We start from the raw sequence: 24,259 nt of genomic DNA, 5'->3' as shown, positions 1-24,259 counted from the left end.
CATTAGGTCTGACAATCCATTCTGAAAGACATTGTAGAGAGCGGTCTCACACCACCCGCTCTCGGCGGCTAGAGTACGAAACTCAATGGAGTAATCAGCAACAGATCTGGACCCTTAACGAAGACCAACCAGTCTCTTAGAAGCTTCTTTTCCCACCAGTGGCTGATTAAACACTTTTCTCATTTCAGCAGAAAACAGAGCGTAATTAAAGCACAGTTCAGTTTGCTGCTCCCACACTGCAGTTGCCCAGGCCAAAGCCTTACCAGTTAGCAAGGTAATAACATAGGCTATCCGGGAACGTTCAGTCGCGAAACATGATGGTTGTAGTTCGAATATTAATAAGCACTGAGCAAGGAATGACCTGCACGTACCGGAATCACTACAATATCTCTCGGGGTTTGGCAAACGCGGATCCTGGTGGCCAGACTGGTGATGATGGGAGGCAGAAACAGCTGAGCCTTCAGCAAGTAGAGAGGCAGAGGAGTTGAGGGTTAACTGCTGCAGGGTAGAAGTGATGTGGAGCAGAGTAGTGTGAATCTCCAATAATTGATGCTCATGACGACCGATAGCTGCTCCTTGGTATTCGCTGGCGCCTTGGATGGCGTCAGCTTCCGCTGGGTCTGTAATGGCTTGCAATTCTGTCAGGCAAGCAACCAGGACCCAAGAGCAGAAGCAGAGACAGGTAGTAGGAGTGAACAATGCTGATTTATTCCAGCAGGCAGGCAGGCAGGCAGGCAGGCAAGGCAGGCAGGCAGGCAGGCAGGCAGGCAGGCAGGCAGGCAGGCAGGCAGGCAGGCAGGCAGGCAGGCAGGCAGGCAGGCAGGCAGGCAGAGGTACAGGATACCTGTACCTGTACCTGTCTGTGCGGCTGTGGCTCAGGAGGTAGAGCGTGTCGTCAACTAATCAGAAGGTCGGTGGTTCGATCCCCGGCTCCTCCAGTCCGCGTGTCCAAGTGTCTTTGGGCAAAATACTGAACCCCAAATTGCTCCCGATGGTTGCGCCAGCACCCTGCGTGGTAGCTTGCCGCCATCGGTGTGTGAATGTAGGCATTGTTGTAAAGCGCTTTGAGTGGTTGGTAGACTAGAAAAGCGCTATATAAATGCAGTCCATTTGCCATTTGATACAGAGAGGCAGATGAACTTACTATACTGGCAACAACAGATAACAGCTAAATACACGAGACAGACTCGAATTGCAAGCACTGAGTAACTGGGGCGACAGGTGTGTAGACTGATGAGAAGAATGGAATCAGGTGTGCAGGTGGACATCAGGCTGGTAGTTGGAAGTCCAGTTTGGCGCCCTCTGGTGGATGGAACTGGAGTTGTGACACTCATTAATTATCTTCTGGATTATATTGTAATGTGCTTTTACATTAGCTTACTCTCATGTGACTTGGTAGATGTGAAAATGTAAGTTAATGGGAGCATTACAGATCCACAATACAATGCTAGTGGTCTTTAAACAAGAGAATGTAATATGTGTGCAGTCATGCACGTTTCATGTAGGCTAGTTGGTTGTGTTGATCTTTACTCCATTGGTAAGATTTACGTAGTTATCCTTTTTTCCAAGTAGACACATTACACTGTAAAAGAAAAAGTATGTAACTAATAGAGAAAAGGATGGTATTAAAAACGCCTACATATATCACTTGTCACTTAGCATTTAGTCTGTCTTTTACTGTATTCAAGAAAGCTCAACAGTGATGCCAAAGTCTGTAGAAATGCAGGAAATGCATTTAAAATTAGTAGCATTTCCCCCATTACCTCTAGAGCTGAAGATTAGTTAGAAACACGTTACAAAAGCGGCTTTTTAAACGAGGACCTTTATTATGAAAGACGTGGCGGGAAATTCTAACTTCCGATCATTTTCCGGCTTTCACCGGCTGGCCTGACGCACTTCCTGCCCAAGGAGGTTCTATTACATCATCGCCAATAACCATGAGGCATTCCCTGCGGAAAGGAAATTTGTAATTTAATGTCGACCGGTAGGCTACTGGGTAATTAACAGCTGACCCTGTACCGCAACTTCCATTTACGAGTCGTGAAATTACCTTTGAGCAAAACGGACATTTACACGTGCTGCAAGCTGCGCTGACAGTTTCATCAGCAACTCCATTCATTTAGGGGAGGAGTCGTGCCAAGGCCGAGCCCACCGGCTCAAACTTGGTGGAATAAACTGCTGTGAGAGGAGCTTGCCAAAGAAGATGGACAAGAAGACTCAATAGAAGACATTGCACAGGGAAAAATACAAGACACACTGAAACCTGAGGACTTTAAGTAAGAATATTTGTGTTTAAGTAAGAATAATAAACGTTCTTTTACCAGTGAACCACTTGGATAGTTAGCCAATACTTTTAGCTGTGCATGTAATGGATAAAAGGGATCACATTTGATGTTGCCTTTTGCCCATAATACTTTTCTCTGATTGGTCAGTGCAAAAGGAAAGGCAGATTTCACAGTTCCATGTCTATGATACTGATGGTTTGACAGTCATCTCTCTCTCTGCCTTTGTGTTTCTTACTCTCTCTCTCTGTCTCTGTGTCTCTCTCTCATCCAGTAGTTGTTAGAAGTGGGACTAATTAAGCTGACCATGCTGTTGCGGAGGCTGTCCCTGTGCTCCAGGCTCACCAGATCACTGACGCAAGGCAAGCCATGCTAGATTGTCATGTATCACATGTATAACCTGGTTGTCATGCGTAACACACAGCCAGAGGTGCTATATTTACATGTAGTAAGCACTGGATAAATGAGTCATCCTGCAGCCTGAAGTGTGGAAACAATAAAACTTGTGAGAGGATCTGCTTGTAATATTAAGGCTCTGACTGTGAATTAGTTAGTTAACTTGGTGTTTGTTTGTTTTCTCATGGAAATAGATAAAAAGTTCCTGACCTAGAGCTAAGCTGCAATCTCTTTAACACGTTGACATAGTCAATACAGTCTGGTCAGGCTGGAGGTGGTGAATTCCATGCCTGTAGGGAGTTTTCTGACCCATTATGTACAACAGGATGACATCTGCTTCTCTCTCTCCGACTCTCTCTCTCTCTCTCTCTCTCTCCCTCTCCCTCTCCCTCTGTCTCTCTCTCATGCGCTTCATTGCTCCAGAGGGATGTGTGTTGTCAGCACTGGCTTTTCTGCTCGCCGTGCTGATGTGGCAGTTTGCAGGCTGTGATTTTCTGTTTCCCAGGTTACACAGGGATTTAGGGGAGGGCTCAATCATGTAATCAATGAAACAGAAGCCCAGCAAAACATGCGTGTTTGCACAATTGTCTGTTTGTTATGTCTTGTGTCTTGTTTGGGCACAAGATCCATAGAATAGTGTGCGTTGCATATACATTATATGCATGTGATTGTGTGTGTGTGTGTGTGTGTGCCACTGGTGGTAGCCTAATCCTAGTTTGGTTTTTAAAGCACAATTTGGAATCAGTGTATGGTGTCACCCAATATGATTTGGCTTTGTTTATTTTGTTGGATTGGTAGTTTTTCACTCTCAAATTGACTCACTTAGTATTTCATGGACCAACAGTCGGTGACAGTGTGTTTACAGTGTCTTTCGTGGTTGTAAATTGATCTTCTTGGCCTCATGTAAATGTGAACATATGCTTAGTATTGTTTGTAAACATTGGAGAAAGCTAACATGAACTTTGAGTCATGGTAACTAAGATTATGCGTACAGTATAATAAGTAGAAACCATAAGTAGAAACCTGTGCTCAAAAAAATCCAGTTGGGTTTTACAGTATAGAGCATTTTCTTTGGTCTGAGTAAAATAATGACCCACAACAACAAAATTGAGTCTGCTTTGACTTTCTTTTCAATGAAAGATTTCCTATCAAGCATTTGCATCTTTTAGGCCACAGTTCCATTGTTGCACAAATTTTCTTTTCCATACATCCTGACATTGAATAACATTGAAATGGGTGAGAAAGTGAGTTGCCCTCATTAAGCAGTGGGGTGACATCAGAGGGTAACTTCTCCCCCTACACAGCTCCCCTGGGAAGGGCCCATGGCAGCTCCTTTGCCCACCGTGGTGAGCTGCGTCAGGCTAAGAGGATCGTGGTGAAGCTGGGCAGTGCGGTGGTCACCCGCGGCGACGAATGCGGCCTGGCGCTGGGGAGGCTGGCCTCCATCGTGGAGCAGGTGAGGAGTGAATTACCAACAGGAACTCTGCTCATACAGTATATTGCAAAAATCTAAAATCAACGAATCTCTAGGTCCTGTCATAAAAAAGCAGTCATAAACCTGTAGGCATAATGCTTCCATGCAATTATCCCACAAGTTTGTACTGTTAAGGCTGGATATTAACAATGAAATTAGACAAATAGTAAGTGAAAACATTAAAGGGATACCTGGACATTTTAAATTTTAGTTATACAATTTTTTTTCACACAATGGGGAAAAAAGTTTCCACATTCGTCCTTTGATCTTACCTGATATAAAGTAAACAAAATGTCTGGATAAGGAAGAGAGTCAACAGGAATTTAAAGTCTTGAGACCATTTGTTTCAGACTTCATGATATGCAAACTCATAACTGAATATTACATGATTTTCCTCATCCACTTGCTGCATATTTATCATTCTTTGGCGTGATGACTGACTTGACAGAAGAACCGCAGTTCATGTTGATCTGTGGGCCAGCTCATAATCGTGAATATTTATAAGAATACTAGTAGACCAAGGAGACTCATAACATGCACGCATAGCAGACTTAGCTCCAGTATCCCGCATCTTCTATTCGCAAGTCTTGCTGCTTGCCGTCTCACATGTAACAAACGGGAAAGTTCTAAAAGCAGAAAACTTTCTCACCCTGGACAGAGAAAATAAATACCCTTAATGTGGCCAGGTGAGCTCCTAACTGGTTGTGGTGTTGTCCAGGTGGCCATGCTGCAGAACCAGGGCAGGGAGATGATGATTGTCACCAGTGGAGCAGTGGCCTTTGGCAAGCAAAGACTGAGACACGAGATCCTGCTGTCCCAGAGTGTCCGGCAGGCCCTGCACACCGGACATAATCAGCTCAAAGACATGGTATGTATGGATGAGTGGATCTACATGGATGAATGTGTTTAGTCTTACAAGGACGGATCGAGCAAAATGTGGAACACTTTGATTTCACAGCAATTTCGTCCACTAGAAGTTATTGCAATGAGAGAATGCAAAGCAATACCTATATAACTGTTTTGCCAGGAAATCCAGGTTCTTTGGTTTTAGCAGTTGATCTGTGTGTGTGTGTGTGTGTGTGTGTGTGTTGCAGTCTCTGCCAGTCCTGGAGGCTCGGGCCTGTGCTGCGGCTGGACAGAGTGGCCTGATGGCCCTGTATGAGGCCATGTTCACCCAATATAGCACTTGCACTGCACAGGTACATATACACTCACACACAAAGTAATCACTTTGAATAACAATGTCTATAATTGGCTTTAATTATCCTTGAGGGAAACGCCTCTGTGCTCTTCTCTCCTAAAACCTCTGCTCCCCTCCCTCCTGTCCCTCTCAGGTCCTGGTGACAAACCTGGATTTCCACGACGACCAAAAGAGGCGGAACCTGAACAGCACGCTGCAGGAGCTGCTGCGCATGAACATCGTGCCCATCATCAACACCAACGACGCGGTGGTGCCCCCGCCCGAGCCCAACAGCGACCTGCAGGGGGTAAATGTGGGTACAGACACCATGGGGGCGACGGTCGCTACCGCTGGTGGTGATGCATGCAGCGGCGGCAGAGGTGCTGACGGGGATGGCAGAAAGAGTGTGTATAGGGTGAAGAGATGCGGTGTTAGCTAGCCGTTACCTGCAACATCCTCACAGATACACCTCTGACACCCTGGCACGCCTCGTCAGCTCCGCCCCGAATCCTTAAGGCATGTGCATGCAGGGAGGGGATAGAGGACAGTGCATGCAGGGAGCGGGACTAACCTACGGAGGTAGACGCCTCCTTCGTCCGTTCTTCTGCAAAATGAACTAACAAATATCCGGTCTTGTAGATGCTATTCCTACCTCACTCAGTGCTTACAATTTAGATGCATCATTGCTACTAAGTGTTACCACTAGCTTTTCTATTCAAGCATCCCCATTACACAGTTTCAATACAAAATACAAGTAAAATACCATATGATACCACATTGTCTGTTTGGGAAATGGCTCCAAAATAACAACCTAGTGAAATGTTTAAAAAAACATAAGGTATAAGAATAAGAAGAATAGAGAATAAGAAGTAAGAATGGAGTTTGGGCCAACTCTATTCTTGTGGTAGTGTGAGGCATCATTCATCTGAAAACGACCAACTTATTACGGTTCTTTGTCTATAGGATTCAGTTTAAAATCAAAAAAATGTTTGCACTAGCGTGATAGTCAGGATTGTGTAATGCAATTTTTTTCCATTTAAGTGTCTCATTCAGTCGGAAATGCTAACCTGGACTTCTGGACAGTCAGATCTAAGCAGCTTTTGCTTTTTTCGCTGAGAGTATCACAAGTTTGCCACGATGAAGATCCGGCAGAGTGAAAGCTCAGTAATAAAAGTGAAAGCTGTACACATCTACAATAAGAGTATAGGTGTTTCTTTCTATCAGCTTACCTCCAGCGCTTTAGAAAAGCCTCAGTGGAACGACTGAGTGCACAGCTGATTTTCTGCTACTACTGCTCTGTCTGAGAGGCTCACATCAGCGATTTTCCTCTGTCGCTGTAGGTGATCAGCATTAAGGACAACGACAGCCTGGCGGCGCGGCTAGCTGTGGAGATGAAGGCCGACCTGCTGATCGCTCTGTCTGACGTGGAAGGTATGTGCGTTACCACAACAACAGTCTGGGTCAAACTGTTAGGTAACAACACCATCTGCCTGCACTCTGCACCGGAAAAAAACAACACCAAGGGTCAACTGAGAGTCATATGAGACAGACAAATATAGACCTGCTGCCTTCTTGTTTGACACTGATGCTGATGGGGTTGACAAGAGCTGCATGTGTGTGTGTGTGTGTGTGTGTGTGTGTGTGTGTGTGTGTGTGTGTGTGTGTGTGTGTGTGTACATCAGGGCTGGTGGTCAAATATTGGAGTACTTTTGGCATGAGAACGTTGAGACTAAATGTTTTGTCTTTAGCTAATAAGTTGCTTTTTTATTTATATTTTGAATTGAAAGAGAAATGACCCAGACGCTGGTGTACATGTGTGTATGTTGGAAGGTATATACTTTATGTCCTCTGCTATTGAACATATAAGTTATGTAAGAATCATCCGTCTCTTAGGACTGTACAACAGCCCCCCTGGAACAGATGACGCTAAGCTCATTGACATCTTCTACCCCGGAGACCAGCAATCCATCACCTACGGTACAAAGTCCAGAGTCGGGCTCGGAGGCATGGAGGCCAAGGTACGCGCTCACTCCATTACATTGCAAAACAGTGTTTACTTACTTTTAGATTAAAAGCCTCATCTTTGAAGACTTTCATCAGACTTAGTCTCCATGGACAGAGGTCATGTTTTTATTGGAGGAAGTGTAGTGCCTCTCTTATACCATGGATTGTTGAACTTTTATTGTTGTAGCTCGACCTTTACATGAGACTGTGGATGATGAAATATTTTCCAGAGTGACTTATATTGAGTGCAAGAGTAGAGTAGGCTTCAATCCTTATATCACCAAAATTACAAGCAACCAAACATGAGAACTGTAAATGTCAGGGCCTTAGTGTCCTACAATATTCCCATGACCATGATCAATTGAGAGCAAATGGCTATGAAAAGGAATAGAATAAGTGCTGAGAGAGAGATAGAAGGGATTTATTTGTTTGTTTGGCTCACAAATAAGAGTGACTAGAGAGAGGATGTATTTGTTATCAAGCTGTTAGAAACTGCAAACATGCTGTGCCTTTGATCAAACTGTCAGTATGTTCCAGGAATGAGGCAGTTGGTGGATGTTGACGGTAGAATTGTGGACAGTTTATTTCGCATCATGTGGCATTTGTTACACAGCAAGGAAAAACGTTATTGGCACTTCAGGTAACCATGGAAAACAAATAGTTGAAGTTAGCTGTCAGCTGCTGCTCATCAGTATGGGCACTTCATGGCCACTATGTGACAAGCGCTTAGTGAAGTGGGAGAACAAACCAGCGTATAAAATGTCACAGTGTCCTTTTATGTATCGTCACGTTTTGACATTTATGTTGAATCTGAGTAATTTATCCATATCGCAACTCCAGGTCAAGTAGAGACTGAAGAGATCTTGATACTGGAATGAAATTGAACTCTCAGCAGTTAACTCAAAAGTTATGAATACTGACACATTATAATTTCAATGTTTTGTGTGTGTGTGTATGCAGGTAAAGGCTGCCCTCTGGGCGCTGCAGGGCGGCACCTCAGTCGTCATCGCCAACGGCACCCACCCCAAGGTGACAGGCCACGTCATCACTGACATCGTGGAGGGCAAGAAGGTGGGCACCTTCTTCTCCGAGGTCAAACCTGCGGGTGAGTTCACCTGGGTTGAATTCTCTCTCTCTTTCTCTTTCTCTCTCTTTTCTCACATCAGTATGCAATCATTCGAACCTTGTGGTGTCCGTTGCTCTGTGTGTTGACTGCGGTCCGGTCTGTCCCTGTCCCTCCACCAGGCCCCACTGTGGAGCAGCAGACAGAAATGGCGCGTCACTCCGGAAGAACTCTGGCATCGCTGCACCCAGACCAGGTGGAACATCACAACATTATACTATATGAGAACAAAAATCCACTCTGAAACGGTGTGTGTAGAGTTAACTGACTGGGACTGGGAATGATGAGTTAACATCATCAGTATTTTTAAGGATTTCAGTTTCTTTGGACATATCATTCTCATTCATTTCTAACGGGCAATGATTATATTCTTGGCTTTTTCCTGCTTTTTATGTTACTGATGATCTCCCTGAATGAATCACAAAGTTTTCCTTTGTATTTCATTCTTACATCTTTTGCCAGCAGCAAAAGATGAAGCAGTCTATTTCTCTGTTTATTTTTATTTATAAAAAATACATATATACTGTAGGTTGGAAACAGTCATCATTAAAAAAGTAATACGTAGAGATAACTTCATAGTCCAACGTTTACTTTCATCAAATGTAGAGAAACACTGCGCTCTGGTGGTTGGACATGGTGTGTGCTCAGGCTGGCTGTGTGGTTGTGTGTGTTGCAGAGGAGTGAGATCATCTGCCACCTAGCAGAGCTGCTGACTGAAAAGAAGGAGGAGATCCTGGCTGCCAACAAGATGGACATGGACCTGGCTGTCAGCACAGGTGCAGAGATCCACATGGGCGGTGTAGCGGCTTAGGCCCTGGCCCTTAGGCGAAGTTTGTAGCTCAGTTTGAAGGTTTTGAAGTGCGTGCCTGTCGATGCAAGTCCATGATATGTAAACTCATAAATATTGATGCATTTCCCCATTCCTCTGATTCATATTGGACTGACTTGACAGTTGAACCAAGCACAACCTGTGTTGGATAGTTGTAAGAATACCAGTAAACTGAGCAGACTAATGATAATATCATGTAGAACTGGATTTCTCCCTTTAGTTTCCATAATTGGGGGTACTTTTGGTTTTGGCTTCATGTTTGTCACTGTTTTGGTCCCAGTTTCTGTTGTAATGCAGGATGCAACATTACAGCAGTTTTCATTTGGATAATAATTATGATAAAAGTGCTAATTCTAAGTTAGAATTCAATTAATTCTAAATAATTAAGAATCGGTCCTATGCACTTGTACTTGTTTGATCAAAGAAATTGAAAATTATAATTGTATTTTTTCTAGTAGAATTAGCAGCACCAGCTTGCATTTTTGAGTGGAAATATATCTCTTCTTTAATGTTACACACACACACACTAAGACTTACTTAAGCTCCACCTTTGTGACAAACAGACAACAGTATGTCAGGTCATCATGGCTGAATTAAAGGGTCTCAATAGACTGCCCCAGTTAATGAGAGTTGATTGCCATATCAGCCGACAGCGTTATGTAACCTCACTCTCCCTCTGTCCCCAGGCCAGCTGCCACCGGCCATGCTGAAGCGTCTGAGCTTGTCACCAGCCAAACTCAACAGCTTGGCTATAGGCCTACGTCAGATAGCGGTGGCCGCCCAGGACAGCGTGGGTCGGGTGCTGCGCAGGACCAGGGTGGCTCACAACCTGGAGCTGGAACAGATCACCGTGCCCATCGGGGTTCTGCTCGTCATCTTCGAGGCCCGACCTGACTGCCTGCCACAGGTACCAGGAAGAGTTCTCATACATCTTGGTAAACCTGGGAATTTAAGGATTGGATTTCCAGTCATGGCAAATGCACACAATATGAGTAAATTATTAAAATGTCATGGCAAACTTGGGATGTAAGTCCAGGAAAATCATAGCATCATAAGCATAAGTATCATAACTATCATACACAACCACACCTCGTATGTTTTTCTCCAAATTGATGCTACTGTACAAGAAACGTTTCAGATCAAGTATGTCCTTGCACAAATTGATGAAGAATGCACTGAGAATGGCCAGAAAACTGATTTCCGAAAAAAATAAAAAATAAAGTGGGACTGCAGGAGGATGGGGTGTGGGATCAAGCTGTCTGTGTGTCATAGGACAGAGTTGTGTCTGTGCACAAATTCTCAATCACAAAACTTTTATACTTTTAAGTATAAAAGGGAAGAGCAAGAAGTGTGTACTGCTTGCTCTCATAAAAGTCTTGCTTGAAATACCTGCTCTAAGTACTCTAAACGCTATATTCTTCCCCCAGGTGTCAGCGCTGGCCATAGCCAGTGGCAACGCCCTCCTGCTGAAGGGAGGCAAGGAGGCAGCCAACACCAACCGCATCCTGCACCAGCTCACCCAGGAAGCCCTTTCCATGCACGGGGTCAGGGAGGCTGTGCAGCTGGTAAGACCGGGTTCCTGCACAAACCTGAATAGGATGAAGTAGGGGTAATGATTTTGGAAACTTTCAGATATCTGGAAATTCACCACAACCATTGCACCATCCTCTCCATTGTATTGCAAATCCAAAATCCAGCTGTTACCTACAGAATCAGATTATAATGTCTTAATTAGGGGTGCACCAATCATAATCTTTATTTGGATAAAACCTATGATTTATTTACACATGGATATGCCAGCTATGTCATGCACAATTTGTTAAACACAGTGCTATTTGACTATGTATGCTTGCTTTCACCTAATGCATGCTGGGATAGGCTCCAGGCTGTGATTGACAAGCATGTGTGTGTGTGTCGCTAGGTGAGCACTCGCGAGGAGGTGGAGGACCTGTGCCGACTGGACAAGCTGATCGACCTGATTATCCCGCGGGGCTCGTCTCAGCTGGTGCGGGACATCCAGCGGGCTGCCAAGGGCATCCCGGTGCTGGGTCACAGCGAGGGAATCTGCCACGTCTACATCGATGCGGAGGCCAGCGTTGACAAAGTCATCAAGATCGGTCAGCGAGACAGCGGGCATGCTTACATCAACAAATGCAAATCCTCTTATTGATTTAGTGATGAAAGTTCCTCATCTATGTGTGCAATTCAACCGAGGTAGTCAATTAACACCATCCATCAGCCCAATGCTAGTAAACAGTGGCTGTGGTGCTTTGATAGCTCACCTAACTTCACTTTGGCAGGTTTTGCCAAATGTCTTCCATACTGTTTTTGTATATTTTCAACACAGGTGGTGCATTGCCACCAATGGTAAGCAAGACAGTGATTGATTGACACTTTCTCCCTCCAGTCAGAGACTCCAAGTGTGATTACCCAGCTGCCTGTAACGCCATGGAAACACTGCTGATTCACCGGGACATCCTCAGGACCCCGCTGTTTGACCAGATCATTGACATGCTGCGCACTGAACGGGTAAGGCACCGCAACACACACACACACACACACACACACACTCCCTCACACAAACAATGTACTGAACTATTCCATTTTACATATTGCATGAAATGGCATTACACATTTAAAATTACTGCCTCTTTTCTTCTAATATTCCAAATACGGACTCCTAAGAAAGAATTAGCCAGCGTATTTCAGGGCATGAACTACGTATCAATCTATGGTTTGTCCAGTTTGTAAACCAGTTAAATGTAATAATATAAATGATATTATGTTATTTTCTCCTTCATTGTCTGTTACACACACACACAGTGCCCGCTGCTGTAGGGAAAAACATGTCAGTTTTTTATGAACTCATTCATTTCACTCCAGCACAACTGTTCATGATGACATATTACATAACATGCTAATTTTTATTATTCCAATAACTCACTGTATCTTAGAAACCCGTGCCACGTAATCTCCACGATAAAAAAAATTGAGATACTTTAGTAGTCGTCCAACAAACGCTGGTAGAATTGTTTTTTTGGTACAGGAAGACATCTTATTTATCAGTTTCCTGTGTGGTGTCACCAGGTGAAGATCCATGCAGGCCCTCGGTTCGCCTCCTACCTGACATTTAGCCCATCAGAGGCCAAGTCCCTGCGGACGGAGTACGGCGACCTGGAGTGCTGCATGGAGGTGGTGGACAGCATGCAGGAGGCTGTGGACCATATCCATAAGTACGGCAGCTCCCACACCGACGTTATCGTCACAGAAAGCGGTAGGTCAATGTGTCGGTACTGACTAGTTTATTGTTGTTGTCCTGCAGACACTTGTATTCATTTTTCATTTTTTCCCCCTCTAACTGATGCATTCTAAAACTTGTATAAAACCCCATGATTATGGTTTTAAAGTATCAAAAATCCATGGGTGGAGAGATGCAGTGTTTCTGCAAGATGCTGATGTGATGATGGTCATGAGGTGCGAGTCAAATGAAACGTGTCAACAACAAGAGATTATATATATATATTTTTTTTTTTCGTCTTCTTCAACTTCATCAAGTTTATCTCTCTCTCTCTCTCTATCCCTCTCTCTCTCCTCACTTCTCTCTCCTCTCTCTCTCTCTCTCTCTCTCTCTCTCTCTCTCTCTCTCTCTTTCCCTCCTCCTCCCTCCTGCTTTCTGCCACAGCGAGTAATGAGTTGTGACACAACGCTGTCAGGATGAGTGCACAACCTCCCAGTGTGACTCCAGCAAAGGGGACAGAACCCATTTAAAATGTAGAGCAGATGCTAAAACAGTCTAAAAGACTAGTCCCTGTCATTAGTTTGGGTCATCTTCAAACGCATCATTTCTAACTTTCAAGTGAGCCAACACTCTGCAACTTTCTAACTCATGTTGACAGAAACCATTTTGGACAGTGTCCAGGGTGTTCCCTCACTGACAGGCTTAGGTGATGCTGCTGCTGATGCCTTGTGGTGGGACTTGCACACAGATCATTAGGACAGGGTTCCTGTTTTGGAATTTCTGGAATATCATGAAATTTTGAGGTACATTTTAGATGAACAAAGGGAATTTTTTATATTCAATGGCCTCCTTTCCACAGCATGGGTAGAATGCAATAAGGGTATTACAATTTGTAAAACACAGAATTGTAAACCTGTTTATTTTAGCCTTGCTTGGCCCTGGAGTGAAATTCTCTGAGCTAAAAATGGCACAGACATGCCATTAAGTATCTAAAATTTAGGTTATGGAAATGTTCCTCCACAGTCATGGAAAGTAGTGGAAAAGTCATGTAATTTTATTTTAGGCCCATGGGAGCCCTGTTGGGAGCAAATCCCATACATAAGCAGTAATACAAGAAAATAGTAAGGTACAAATGCCTTATGTTAGAAGATACAAATATGCAGAATAATATTTCACATTTTTCTTTTAGGTGGTCAGAAAAACAAACACTGTTGAGCAGCTAAGAGTGAAATGAGCAGGAAAACTCAGGTGTTTGAGGATTATTCTGTTGTGGAGGGTGTATTGCTGCCATCTAGTGACCACAGAAGGTATAGATTGGAATAAAAATATGCTGTCTGTGTTGTTTGGTGTCAGACAATCTCAAAGTTGATTAGTGAGAGCTATGATTATTTAACAAAAGAATGAAAAATAACTGATTTCTTATAACTATAGAAGGCTGTAATCTGTAATCAATCTGTGATGTCATCAACAGAAAACAACCTGCCATTGTTCCACGGACAGCGAGTTGGAGACTGAATTTATTCCCTCATGCAGTATTTGTTTGAGCTTTTAAATCCAAATGAGCTGTATTTGATTGTAGTGCCAAATTGCCAATAGTTATAAACCAGAAATGTGCTCATATACCCATAACATCTCCCTGGATACTGTCTCTGTGTCCCATTCACTGTTAATGGAGCAGCTCCAGGATTTCTCTGGATGACATCATGGACTTACGGACTTGGCTCCGGGAGAGGCTTGTTCGTATTCACAAATCAAAACCAACCTGTCTGAGATCATAGAAATGACACATGCAAATTGTGTTTCTGGGCGGATTTTCCCATTTATGATGATTTAAGAGAGTGCAGTATTGGATCAGTACTACGGTGGAGTCGGCAGAGATAATTGTGGTGGCAGTAATGCAAAGCAAATAATGATGCTATGGCACAAAAACCTCAAATTCCGAGTTTAGTGATTTTTATGCTTTGATCCAATAGATATGGCTTAACTAGAATGCATGGTTGCCACTCTAGAAAGTAAAATTGTTCATCTTAATTCCTGAAAGGTTTTGGGGGGTTGGGCTAACAGCAACAATAATCTGTTTTTCTCTGTCAGAGGACACAGCGGAGCAGTTCCTGCAGCAGCTGGACAGCGCCTGTGTTTTCTGGAACGCCAGCTCACGTTTCGCTGATGGCTACCGCTTTGGACTCGGTAAGTGCACATGCTTTGGCCTTATCGCCATGTTTTCCCCTTATTTGTTGCCTCTATCCCTGTGGTATACCTCTCTTTTTCCTCAGCAGCCTGTATATTCTTACCCGCACACTTTGTTTTTCTCTCTCTGACAATTGCGCACTTAACCTCTGTCAACATTCCACACATCTGAAATAATGTTGTTGTTTTTTTTTGGTCATCCTCTCTCTCTGGCTCTCTCTCTGTTTTGTCTTTCTTTCTGTGTCTCTGTCTCTCTATCCAGGAGCGGAGGTGGGCATCAGTACGGCCCGTATCCACGCCCGGGGTCCCGTGGGCCTGGAGGGGCTGCTCACCACCAAGTGGGTGCTGAGAGGCGACGGGCACACGGCAGCCGACTTCTCTGAGCACGGTACCATGAAGTACCTCCATGAAAACCTGCCTGTCACACAGCCCCTAGCTGGGCAGAGGGACAGCAACTAGGCCACACACACACACACACACACACACACACATACACACTCAAGATTGCTGATGAAAAGAGAGATGTCACTGTTTAAAACCTCTGAAGCACACAGTGAACAGAAACGCTCAGCACACCGAAGATCCTCTCCCTCTGCACAACCAACCAGTCACTCCTTTTTAAAGTATTCTGTTCTTCAGGGCCTGGAAGTTTACAATGTTTTAAATTCTACCTCAGCTTATGATATTGTAAATGACAAGTCACTGCTTTTATAAACCCAAGGCTATATTCATGAGGTACTATGTGGTGATCTCGCCATTGGTTAAGAGTCTGGTTATCCCACTAAAGCCAGTCACATTATCTAGATCAGATTGGTTGAGGTGACTGTGAGCAAACAGAGAGATAACTCATGATTAGTTACTTTTATGACTGAGAAACCCCACAATTGTTAGTATTATACAGATTTTTTTGTATCTATTTAAGCTATCAAAATGTATCAAACAAAACTGAAATGCTGGATTTTTATGCAATCTCATATTTTCCTGTGGAGAAAATTGTCTGAGCATATGATTTTATGTATAAAAGGCACATGACATTATCAGAAATTAATTTATGGTGCTCCATAATGAAATGTGCCTAACAAAGAAGGGTATCAGAAATGTCCTTTTTCACCAATACCAAAAGCTAGTTACTTTGGCCTTGTTATATTATATAAGACTCCACTTGATAAACCAAATCCATGAAATACAATAGCAGATACCTTTATGTATCTGGTGGCGATGGTCAACATAACAACGTAACAATTCTTCACAATGAGGATGTTGTATCTTTTAATCTTCAGTATTTTCTATTAATTGTATTGCGATCTATATCCTATTCTTTTGCCACTGCGATGACCCAATTTCCCCATAAGAAGCAATCAAGTTCATGTTATCATCTTGTGTGTTATATAATTGAAGGCCCATTCTGATTTTTAGTTGATGACATTGGTTCATCACACACAAAGTTCTACTTCATATTGTTTGTAAGTGCATAAGTGCATTCAAGTGCATTTGAGTGGTCTGTTGTGCATTTCTGAATGAACAGGCATGGTGATCAGATGAGACGCTGGTCTAGATAATTTCAGACCTTGGCCTACTTTGGCAAATTTTCTGAATTGAATTGTTTTAGCTTAACCCAATCCATGTGTGTGACTGATTTTGTTTTGAAAGGTTTACTGTATGAACATCTAATAGCTGGATTACAGTGTCTGATATCAGACAGCCATATGATACAGAAGTATCATAAATGTACCAGATGTGTTATATAGTAATATAACAGTTAAAATCCACTCCAACTTAAGTTGCATCCATTTTATTTACAATTTTTTTTTTTTTTTTACAAGTTGTGCTCATTTTTCCATGCTTTGCTTCTTTCCTGCTTGTTCTTGCTGGTGCCCAAAGCTTCTGTCAGAGCAGGAACAGTAATTGACAAGCTGCCTCCTTCAAGCTTGAGGGGAGAACACGACTGCCTTTAAATTAAGCGCTGTAACATTCCAGCCTGTGAGCCTCTATCTGATGTCTTGCAATGCACACTTAAGCATTGGTTCGGGTTATTTAATAGCTGTATTGTAGAATAAAAAAAGATTGTTGAAAAAGAATATTTGGATATTTTTCTTACTTCCTTTGATTTTTGCATTTGAAATGCTGAGGATTTTTACACGTATGTTCGTTTCTGTCCTGGCACTAGTCTTTCTACTTCCACAAAGAACACAAATTAATGGGAAAAGAAGTCGTACTGATCTGAAAAACAGATGTCTAAAAAAGGGCCTTTTTAAAGTTGCCCATAGGGGAATTCGCATTGCTGGAAGTGGGGCAAGGAAGATGGAAGACAATACTATAGAGGTTTAATTATCCAGCCATCAGAAATGAAAAGAGGGAGAAGGAGAACTGAGACTAATAATGGAATCACAGGCTTATGTTCTGGGTTTCTCTCTTTCTCTCTCTCTTTCTTTTCTTTCTCTCTTCTATCATCTAAAGAATTCATTCTCCAAAACGCACTACTTACCCTTCAGTCAGCTTCCCATCACCAAGTCCAAAGGGTTCAGAGATGAAGAGGGAGACAAAACTCGGATCTCACTCTTTTGTCCTTTTTATGTGTGAAGCGATTGAAAATATCATCTAAATGACTTGAGGTAGAGAAGGAGCGATCCAGGGACATTGAGTGTTTGCCTGTTTGATGCTTGGTGTACTTATAATTCGAACTATAGAACGGTTTTCTGATATAATACAATATCACATGGTCTTAGAGACCTTGCTACAGTTACGCTTCTGTTATTCAGGTGTAATTACGTATGCCCAAAAGTTGCAGTAACACCTATCTTCTACTTGAGAAGTAGCAGGACACTGAGGAGTGTTTTGTTGTTTGATCCAGTCTTCATTTCATCTGTTTTACTTTAGTGTCCAGTGACTCTTAACTGGTTTTGCATTAGGACAGACTGTTCCTTAGCCATCAGTTGTGACCCAATATATAAAATAATACAAATTTCCCCAGCTAAATTCTCCTTTGTTCACAACCTTTTTAGAGTGTTTCATGTTCCACTTTTTTATCCCGATTTACCAGTTGAAAAACACAGGTTAGTAAATTTGTCTTTTGAAACAATTGAATATGAACAACTGAATATGTCTTAGACTCCTGGCCCATACCAGTGGGGAACATGTTGCCATTTTGTCTTTGAGCACCTCAGTTCTGTCCTTGTCTTCTATCCCAATTTCATGCCTCCTATAAGGGGCAAAAACTAACTGAACCATGGGCAGATTTCAATGATAATCGTTTTGTAATATAAGTAGAGAATTCAGCAGAGCTCAGTAGAGTTTGCAGCAAGGATATACTGTATGTTCAAGCAAAGTTGTTTGCATAGCTTTCAGGTCTAGATTGCCTTTGCTGTTTTTTTTATGTAAACACAGTTTGCAAGGTCATAACCATAACCATTTAACACACAGTATGGCCGTGGACCTTAAATGCTGTTTTCTGTACTCCTGTGCACCTCTGAAATGCATACTTGCTGTGTTTGGCTGGTATTTGAAATCGCTGGCCCTTCATAACCCTAGATTAACTTCCACTTATGACTGAGGCCAGGCAGCCTGTGAATTTTCTCTCATCTCTTATCTGGCGTTGCCCCCAGCAGATCAGATCCCATGTTGCACCCTGTTGATGCTCTGCCGTCTGCTGGGTATTGTTGTCCACGGATATAAGAGGACTGAGGGCAAATCACTGGACTTGTACAGCAAAGCCGACAGTCCTTTAATTGGACATTACTCAAGGCCAAAACTCATATTTCTTGTTGTGCTTGATCTTAAGAGACTCTCAAACGTACTCCCCGCTGGGCTTCAAATTTTTTTGAATCAATAATTAATGGTCAAAGTTATTTATTCATGTGTATCTTCGCCAATTACGCAGCGTCTAATTAACAATTTCAATAATTGATATTTATTTCTGAAAGGGTTCAGTATCTTGGGCTGATGAAAAATGCATGAGCAGGGATGTGGACTGGGTTTTGTTTTTTGTTCTGAGAGAGCTTGATGCTCGGGGCTAGTACCAGGCCACTTTGACTCTTTGAGTTGGCACTGGCCCTGTGATGTGGATCTAATATGGGCGTCTTTCATGGACCCAAAGCGCTTACTCTGTACCATGTGATCTCATAAAGACTCCTACATGCTCATCCTCAGATACCCTTTTTTTGTTCTTTAATAACTAACTTCAAAGAATAAGCTTCTGTTTCCTTGATAATTTTGCTCTGTGTATGGGGGATGACGATGTCACGGCAGACTGTAGAAACTCTTGGTCTTACTAGGACCTTAGTGGTTTCGCTTCTACATCTGACTCTGTGGCCTGATGTAACTAAAGTTCAATCACCATACTAAAGAGCAAAAATCCTTCAGATTTGACAAGCCATATCCCCCTGACCTTTTGATAGTGACAGCTTTAGTAGTCAATAGAAAAATAACAAAGGCTCCTTTTAGTTGACTTTCATGGAGTTTTCGTTTATTGTGATTCCAATAGGACAGGAGGTTGGGGACCGGCGAAGCACACCATTCTGCTGTGAGACGACCAAAAGAGATCACTATTTACTGTGAGCATCGCTTAAGCACTGAGTCGGGGAAGAACTTTACCCAACAATGCAAAGCAACCCAACAAAATCAAAACCCAACATCAGACGCCCCAAAACCCCCATCATTAGAATGTGTGATTTCAGGTTTGGACACCACAGTGTTGAGACCACACTGAAACAGCACTGGCGTTTACGGGAGCTAAAGGGTAGAAAGCTTCACAGTGGGGGTCTATGAGGGTAAAAAAAACAGAGGGGGCATCAGTTGACCTCAGTGACACGCCTCAGGGAGCCGAAGGTGGGGCTGGTGCTTCCCCACTCGCTGTGCCTCCTGTACTCGCCGGGACGCAGGAAGTACTGGCGTCCCCTGTAGTGGGGGTGTTCATGGAGGATCCAGTAGCCCTCCATGACGTTGAGAGAGGAGATGTCACGGGTGTGGAAACGCTCATTCAGGTCTGGGCAGTCCTCCATTAGCTCCATGTTCTGGCCCCCAAAGTCGGAACGCTCAAAGATCTTCATCCTGTAGTTTCCATGGTACTGTGGAAGAAAGGATGAAGGTTGAGAATGTGAGATGAAGTAAACATTTGTTAAACTTTGTAGCACCACATTCAAGTATAATAATATACAAGTAGAATAATGGCAATATGGCATAAGGAGGTGGAGAACCTGCTTGTTTTTCGCTCCTTTACTGAATCTGTCTGGATTTAATGCTCCAGTCTAGGATTTTATTTTTTGTGATATGTATGTTTTTTTGTACTGCTGTTATGGGTAAAAAGGGGAAAATGTGAACTTTTTTATGGGTAAAAAAGTGGAAAAAACACCAAAGAGAGACATTTTAAATGGCACAGACTGGTGAGAGCAGTAGGACTAGGCCTGAGAACTAAAATTATCCTAAACTGCCACTGCTACAAAATAATCTCTAGGGGGAGCAGTACTGCAAACATGGTAGGTCATGTTAACACTCACAGGAGGCACCATACGGCAGGAGCGGATACAGTCATTGAAGCCAGCCCAGCGCTGGTAGTCGGGGTAGTCGCCCTTGAGCAGCATGTACTGGTAGCCGCCATAATTGGGCTTCTCGTAGGCCACCCAACAGCCACTCTCCACCCTTATGGAGTTACAGCGGCTGAAGTGGCTTTGCATCTCAGCACAGTCGCTGCTGCACTCATAGTGGCGGCCCTGGAAGTTCTTGTCTTCGTAGAAGATAATCTACAGATGAGAGATGTGCAGACATGTTATTACCACACAGCCACACAAAAGACAGACTAACTGTGGGATTAGTTAACTGCTGTTCACACACTGCAATCACAATTCATTTCTAGAAGAGAATAAGTTGAACTGCAATATCTTAGCCTATTGAATGAATTTCAATCCTTTGTTAAATTTGTATGACTTAAATCTGTATAACAGCCATATGTTTTCATAGTCCCAGCCACGTTTGCATGTTAACATTAGCTAACATAGTTCTTGTATAGGATAACTGTAACAGATGAATTGTGTGACATTTTTCATGTTATATACACTTTTATTGCCATGAAGCATAATGCCATGAAATTTAACGTGTAGTATATTTAAATGGAGAGGAAACAGTAGCCATGCCCAAAATTTGTTGGCCTATTTTCACAGGACTAAAGACTCCAAGCTCAACTGAATGACTGCAAGTTTCACTGTCCTCAAAAGAAGAGGTAGGCATACTTTTACTCTAACTTATTTCTTATTTTGTGTCCTTTATTTGACATATTGTTTAATTTTATGAAATTAAAATGTATTAAATGTATTAAATTTAAGTTTTTACCAGATTCATTGCAATGTCTAGCATTTCATTCTCAATGAAGGTCTTTGGCATTTTATATTACAAATAGGAATTCTATTTGAGTCTGTCTGCAGTATTTCTCAATTCACCACCAGTTTAAAAACTTATTTCCCCCTCAGGTCCACACATTAACTTCACTGTTCTTCACATGAAGTATCTGAGAAGATCACTACTAAATTAATTAGTTGGATTACATTTGGTTACCAAGTGTATAGAGAATAAGAGTAACATCAGTCTTGCTAAAAGAAATTGTAATGTTTTTTAATTATTTGAGACTTTATAGAGCATTTACAGATGCAGACCCTATGGTTACCAACTGTTACCATATTTTTTAAATTGTATGCTTACCTTGACCATTGTGACTGTGTTAGGTTCAGACCGGACCAGACACTGGGCTGTACCAGACCCCTTTATAGACCCTGCAGGGATCAGGGCTTTGCAAACGTGACAAAGCTTTGTCGTGTCAGCACAATACGCTCTATAGACTGCATAACACTATAGGGCTGGTGAGCAGCAGCAGCTGCTTTGTCTCTGTCAAAGCTCTCTGTCTATGGAAAATACTGTACAACTGCACTTTCTCAAAGGGCTACAATAAGAGTTGCAACATCTGCCTTTATTGGCATGAATGCCAGAAACATATATGCAGACTCTGTGAGGTTAGGCAGGGGAGCAAAGAAAATAGGTTGGGCTCATTTTGATAGGTAAATGACAGTTATTCTGTAGACAAAGATCACTCACATAGCAACAATAGGCTTTTTATGGGTTGATGCTATGAACTGTGCAGGCAGCAGATGACCAACTGCAGCCACCAGAGTATTATTGTACTCCCAACTTTGAATGTTTCCATGTTGCGTTGATTCAAAAAATTAGAGCTTGAATAAGACCACAAAGAACATAGTTATTGGAAAAACAAGTGTTTAATCTTAATTTGAGCAGCAAAGGGGTGAAATTTACATCATCCTCATCCTCCTGAAGGAGCCCACCATGGGGTTGTGGCAGCCCCAGTCGCCACAGGCCCTGTACTCTCCAGGGCGCAGGAAGTACTGGCGTCCTCTGTAGTTGGGGTGCTCATAGAAGATCCAGTAACCCTCCATGATGTTGCAGGAGAAAATGTCACGGTAATGGAAGCGCTCGTACACGTTGGGGCAGTCATCCATGAACTCCATCATGTTTCCCATCATGTCAGGCCTGTTGAAGATCCTCATCTTGTAGGATCCTCTGTACTGTGTGTGCGAGAGAGATTGGAACATGATTATTATGCTATTTTGGTTGGTGTTTGAACCCCAGAGAGTCACTGTAGTAGTAATTTAAATAAGCAGTTTGGTTGCTTTAAGTAAGTAGCTACACAGTAGTTACTACAGAGTAACAGCTCTTTTGGATCATGACATAATTCGATTTTTTTTCTTCGTAACTGCCAGAAACACTCAATGTGACTAACAGAATGAGAATGAAGACACCAAGTCTTATGGGGAGTGTATCATATTCCTTTTAAAGGATGACTGGGTCTCCTTGTGGACCTTGCAGCAGAGACTTTTATGCTTTGACCTGCCTGGGTATCTATAAATGACATCAAAAGGCCGGTGATTGACATCCATTTCTAAAGCAGCATTTGATGTACAAGGCGAGGGGTGGGGGGTGGGGGATTACCAGTCCTATCTGTCTGTTTGATTGACTTACAGGGGGGTACATCTGGCAGGAGCGGACGCAGTTGTTGTAGCCCATCCAGCAGTTGTAGTCGGGGTACTCGCCCTGACCCAGGATGTACTGGTATCCCATGTAGTAAGGCTTCTCGTAGGCCACCCAGTGACCGCCGCTGACACGGATGGAGTTGCAGCAGTTGAAGTGCCTGAAGGTGTCCATGCAGTCACTGTTGCACTCCCAGTGGCGGCCCTGGAAGTTGCGGCCTTCGTAGAAGATAATCTTGAATGGAGAGGAGAGAGAGGCATGCGTCACTCAGGTTAGTTTTAGTAGATTGACTGGTTGCGATACTCATGAATGGGCTGTAGGGGACACTGCTCTCCCTTGAACAAGCTGAAATCCTTTTTCATGAGTCCTTCATGTGTGCAAGTCTATCTGGTCTGCTCTACACTCGTATACAATCTTCTGTGTTTGACAGATGAAAATAAAGGCAATTGCAGGAGTATTTGTTGTGTTTCAGCTGACTTTTATTTGAAGCAGAACACACTGTATGTTTGGCCAATCTGAACAATCTGGCAGGATGACAATTTCTCAAATGGAAGGAGCCAGGTAATTGTTGCGGTCATACAAATACAATGAATCTGTATCATATTTGGATACAATTTCATCGTTGAACCCCAGAGACAAATTTTCCCCATGAGTGCCTATAGGTGTGGATGTTTTCGCCTCAAACATAAGACCTGCTCAACAGCTGCCAATCCAATCTATTTTCTCTAAAACTAAAAATGTAACTACACTGAGTAGTTCTGCAAGCTCTTTTCCCCTCCGCTGCATTTACTTTGCCTGTTGCAATATTCAACCCATATTCCCAAATCGTACAGTTTTGCTCCTAACCCCATCGTCAAAGCTGTAGCTGTAATGCGTGTGAGCTCATACCTTTCCCATGGTTGGAGGACTGGGGATGTTTGCGCACCGTAGCTCTAGATGCACTTACAGGGGCTTTTATACTGTGTCACTGACAACGAGGCCTCTGACACGTCAGGGACTACTACTCTTTACCTTTTCAGACGTCAACGCAGTTCCCTTTGTCATGGGCAACTTATTTCCGAATTGCTAGAGTTTACCTATAGAATTGCCCCCCCGCCCCCACAATCAACCCCATACAAGTGGCCATTCTATTCTATGGACGCCACAGACCCTTGTTCAGCCATGACCTGTTGATGCAGCCTTTTGAAATATCAGACAAAGGCCCTTTAGGTATGTGGCCCCCAACAACAAAGCTTTTCATGTTCACAGTGGGTTAGGTCATTTTTTTGGGGGGCACTCTCTGCAAAGTAGTACTTAACTACGTCATGATTTTCATTTAGGTATGTCTTGGTTGGTTTCACAGTTGTAATATAGTTTCATTCATTCGCAGTTTAATTGAGTTTGGATTGGTGCATTGCCTGATTGATACAGGTCACAATATCATTATTGTATGAAGTGCTGTTGGGGTAAGTGATGCTGATACCATAGATTGAATGAACCTCTTGTGTTGATGTAATCTACAGTGATCTGTTGTCTCTTTTT

General features: G+C 42.9%; 3 protein-coding genes across 3 annotated transcripts; 1 reads left to right on the top strand and 2 right to left on the bottom strand.

Annotated features, from left to right (window-relative positions):
* Positions 1-2,169: 2,169 nt before the first annotated feature.
* On the top strand, positions 2,170-15,490 carry aldh18a1 (aldehyde dehydrogenase 18 family, member A1). The gene is made up of 18 exons (XM_071914811.2): positions 2,170-2,276; positions 2,557-2,644; positions 3,983-4,134; positions 4,871-5,020; positions 5,247-5,351; positions 5,487-5,639; positions 6,673-6,763; positions 7,226-7,350; positions 8,297-8,441; positions 8,582-8,655; positions 9,136-9,235; positions 9,975-10,195; positions 10,716-10,853; positions 11,210-11,405; positions 11,696-11,817; positions 12,376-12,562; positions 14,618-14,713; positions 14,976-15,490. The coding sequence occupies exons 2-18, from the start codon at positions 2,590-2,592 to the stop codon at positions 15,170-15,172; spliced, it is 2,307 nt and encodes a 768-aa protein (XP_071770912.2). The 5' UTR covers positions 2,170-2,276; positions 2,557-2,589; the 3' UTR covers positions 15,173-15,490.
* Positions 15,491-19,500: 4,010 nt separating this feature from the next.
* On the bottom strand, positions 19,501-20,774 carry crygmx (crystallin, gamma MX). Its single transcript, XM_071914822.1, has 3 exons — positions 20,763-20,774; positions 20,206-20,448; positions 19,501-19,776 (listed from the first exon to the last, which is right to left on the bottom strand). The coding sequence occupies exons 1-3, from the start codon at positions 20,772-20,774 to the stop codon at positions 19,501-19,503; spliced, it is 531 nt and encodes a 176-aa protein (XP_071770923.1).
* A 1,228-nt stretch (positions 20,775-22,002) lies between these two features.
* On the bottom strand, positions 22,003-23,662 carry crygmxl2 (crystallin, gamma MX, like 2). Its single transcript, XM_071914766.2, has 3 exons — positions 23,627-23,662; positions 22,730-22,972; positions 22,003-22,275 (listed from the first exon to the last, which is right to left on the bottom strand). The coding sequence occupies exons 1-3, from the start codon at positions 23,633-23,635 to the stop codon at positions 22,003-22,005; spliced, it is 525 nt and encodes a 174-aa protein (XP_071770867.1). The 5' UTR covers positions 23,636-23,662.
* Positions 23,663-24,259: the final 597 nt, after the last annotated feature.

The sequence above is a fragment of the Centroberyx gerrardi genome, chromosome 20, assembly GCF_048128805.1.
Source record: "Centroberyx gerrardi isolate f3 chromosome 20, fCenGer3.hap1.cur.20231027, whole genome shotgun sequence".
Classification (NCBI taxonomy): domain Eukaryota; kingdom Metazoa; phylum Chordata; class Actinopteri; order Beryciformes; family Berycidae; genus Centroberyx; species Centroberyx gerrardi.
This window is presented reverse-complemented; position numbering and strand designations above follow the sequence as displayed.

Excerpts from the sequence above, each read along its gene's own strand:
- aldh18a1 (XM_071914811.2), top strand. The coding sequence starts at position 2,590 with ATGCTGTTGCGGAGGCTGTCCCTGTGCTCCAGGCTCACCAGATCACTG. Across the intron at positions 8,656-9,135 it reads CATCGCTGCACCCAGACCAG|AGGAGTGAGATCATCTGCCA; the intron begins GTGGAACATCAC and ends TGTGTGTTGCAG. Across the intron at positions 11,818-12,375 it reads ACATGCTGCGCACTGAACGG|GTGAAGATCCATGCAGGCCC; the intron begins GTAAGGCACCGC and ends TGGTGTCACCAG.
- crygmx (XM_071914822.1), bottom strand. Across the intron at positions 19,777-20,205 it reads CCTGCCGTATGGTGCCTCCT|TACCATGGAAACTACAGGAT; the intron begins GTGAGTGTTAAC and ends TTTCTTCCACAG.
- crygmxl2 (XM_071914766.2), bottom strand. Across the intron at positions 22,276-22,729 it reads CCTGCCAGATGTACCCCCCT|TACAGAGGATCCTACAAGAT; the intron begins GTAAGTCAATCA and ends TCGCACACACAG.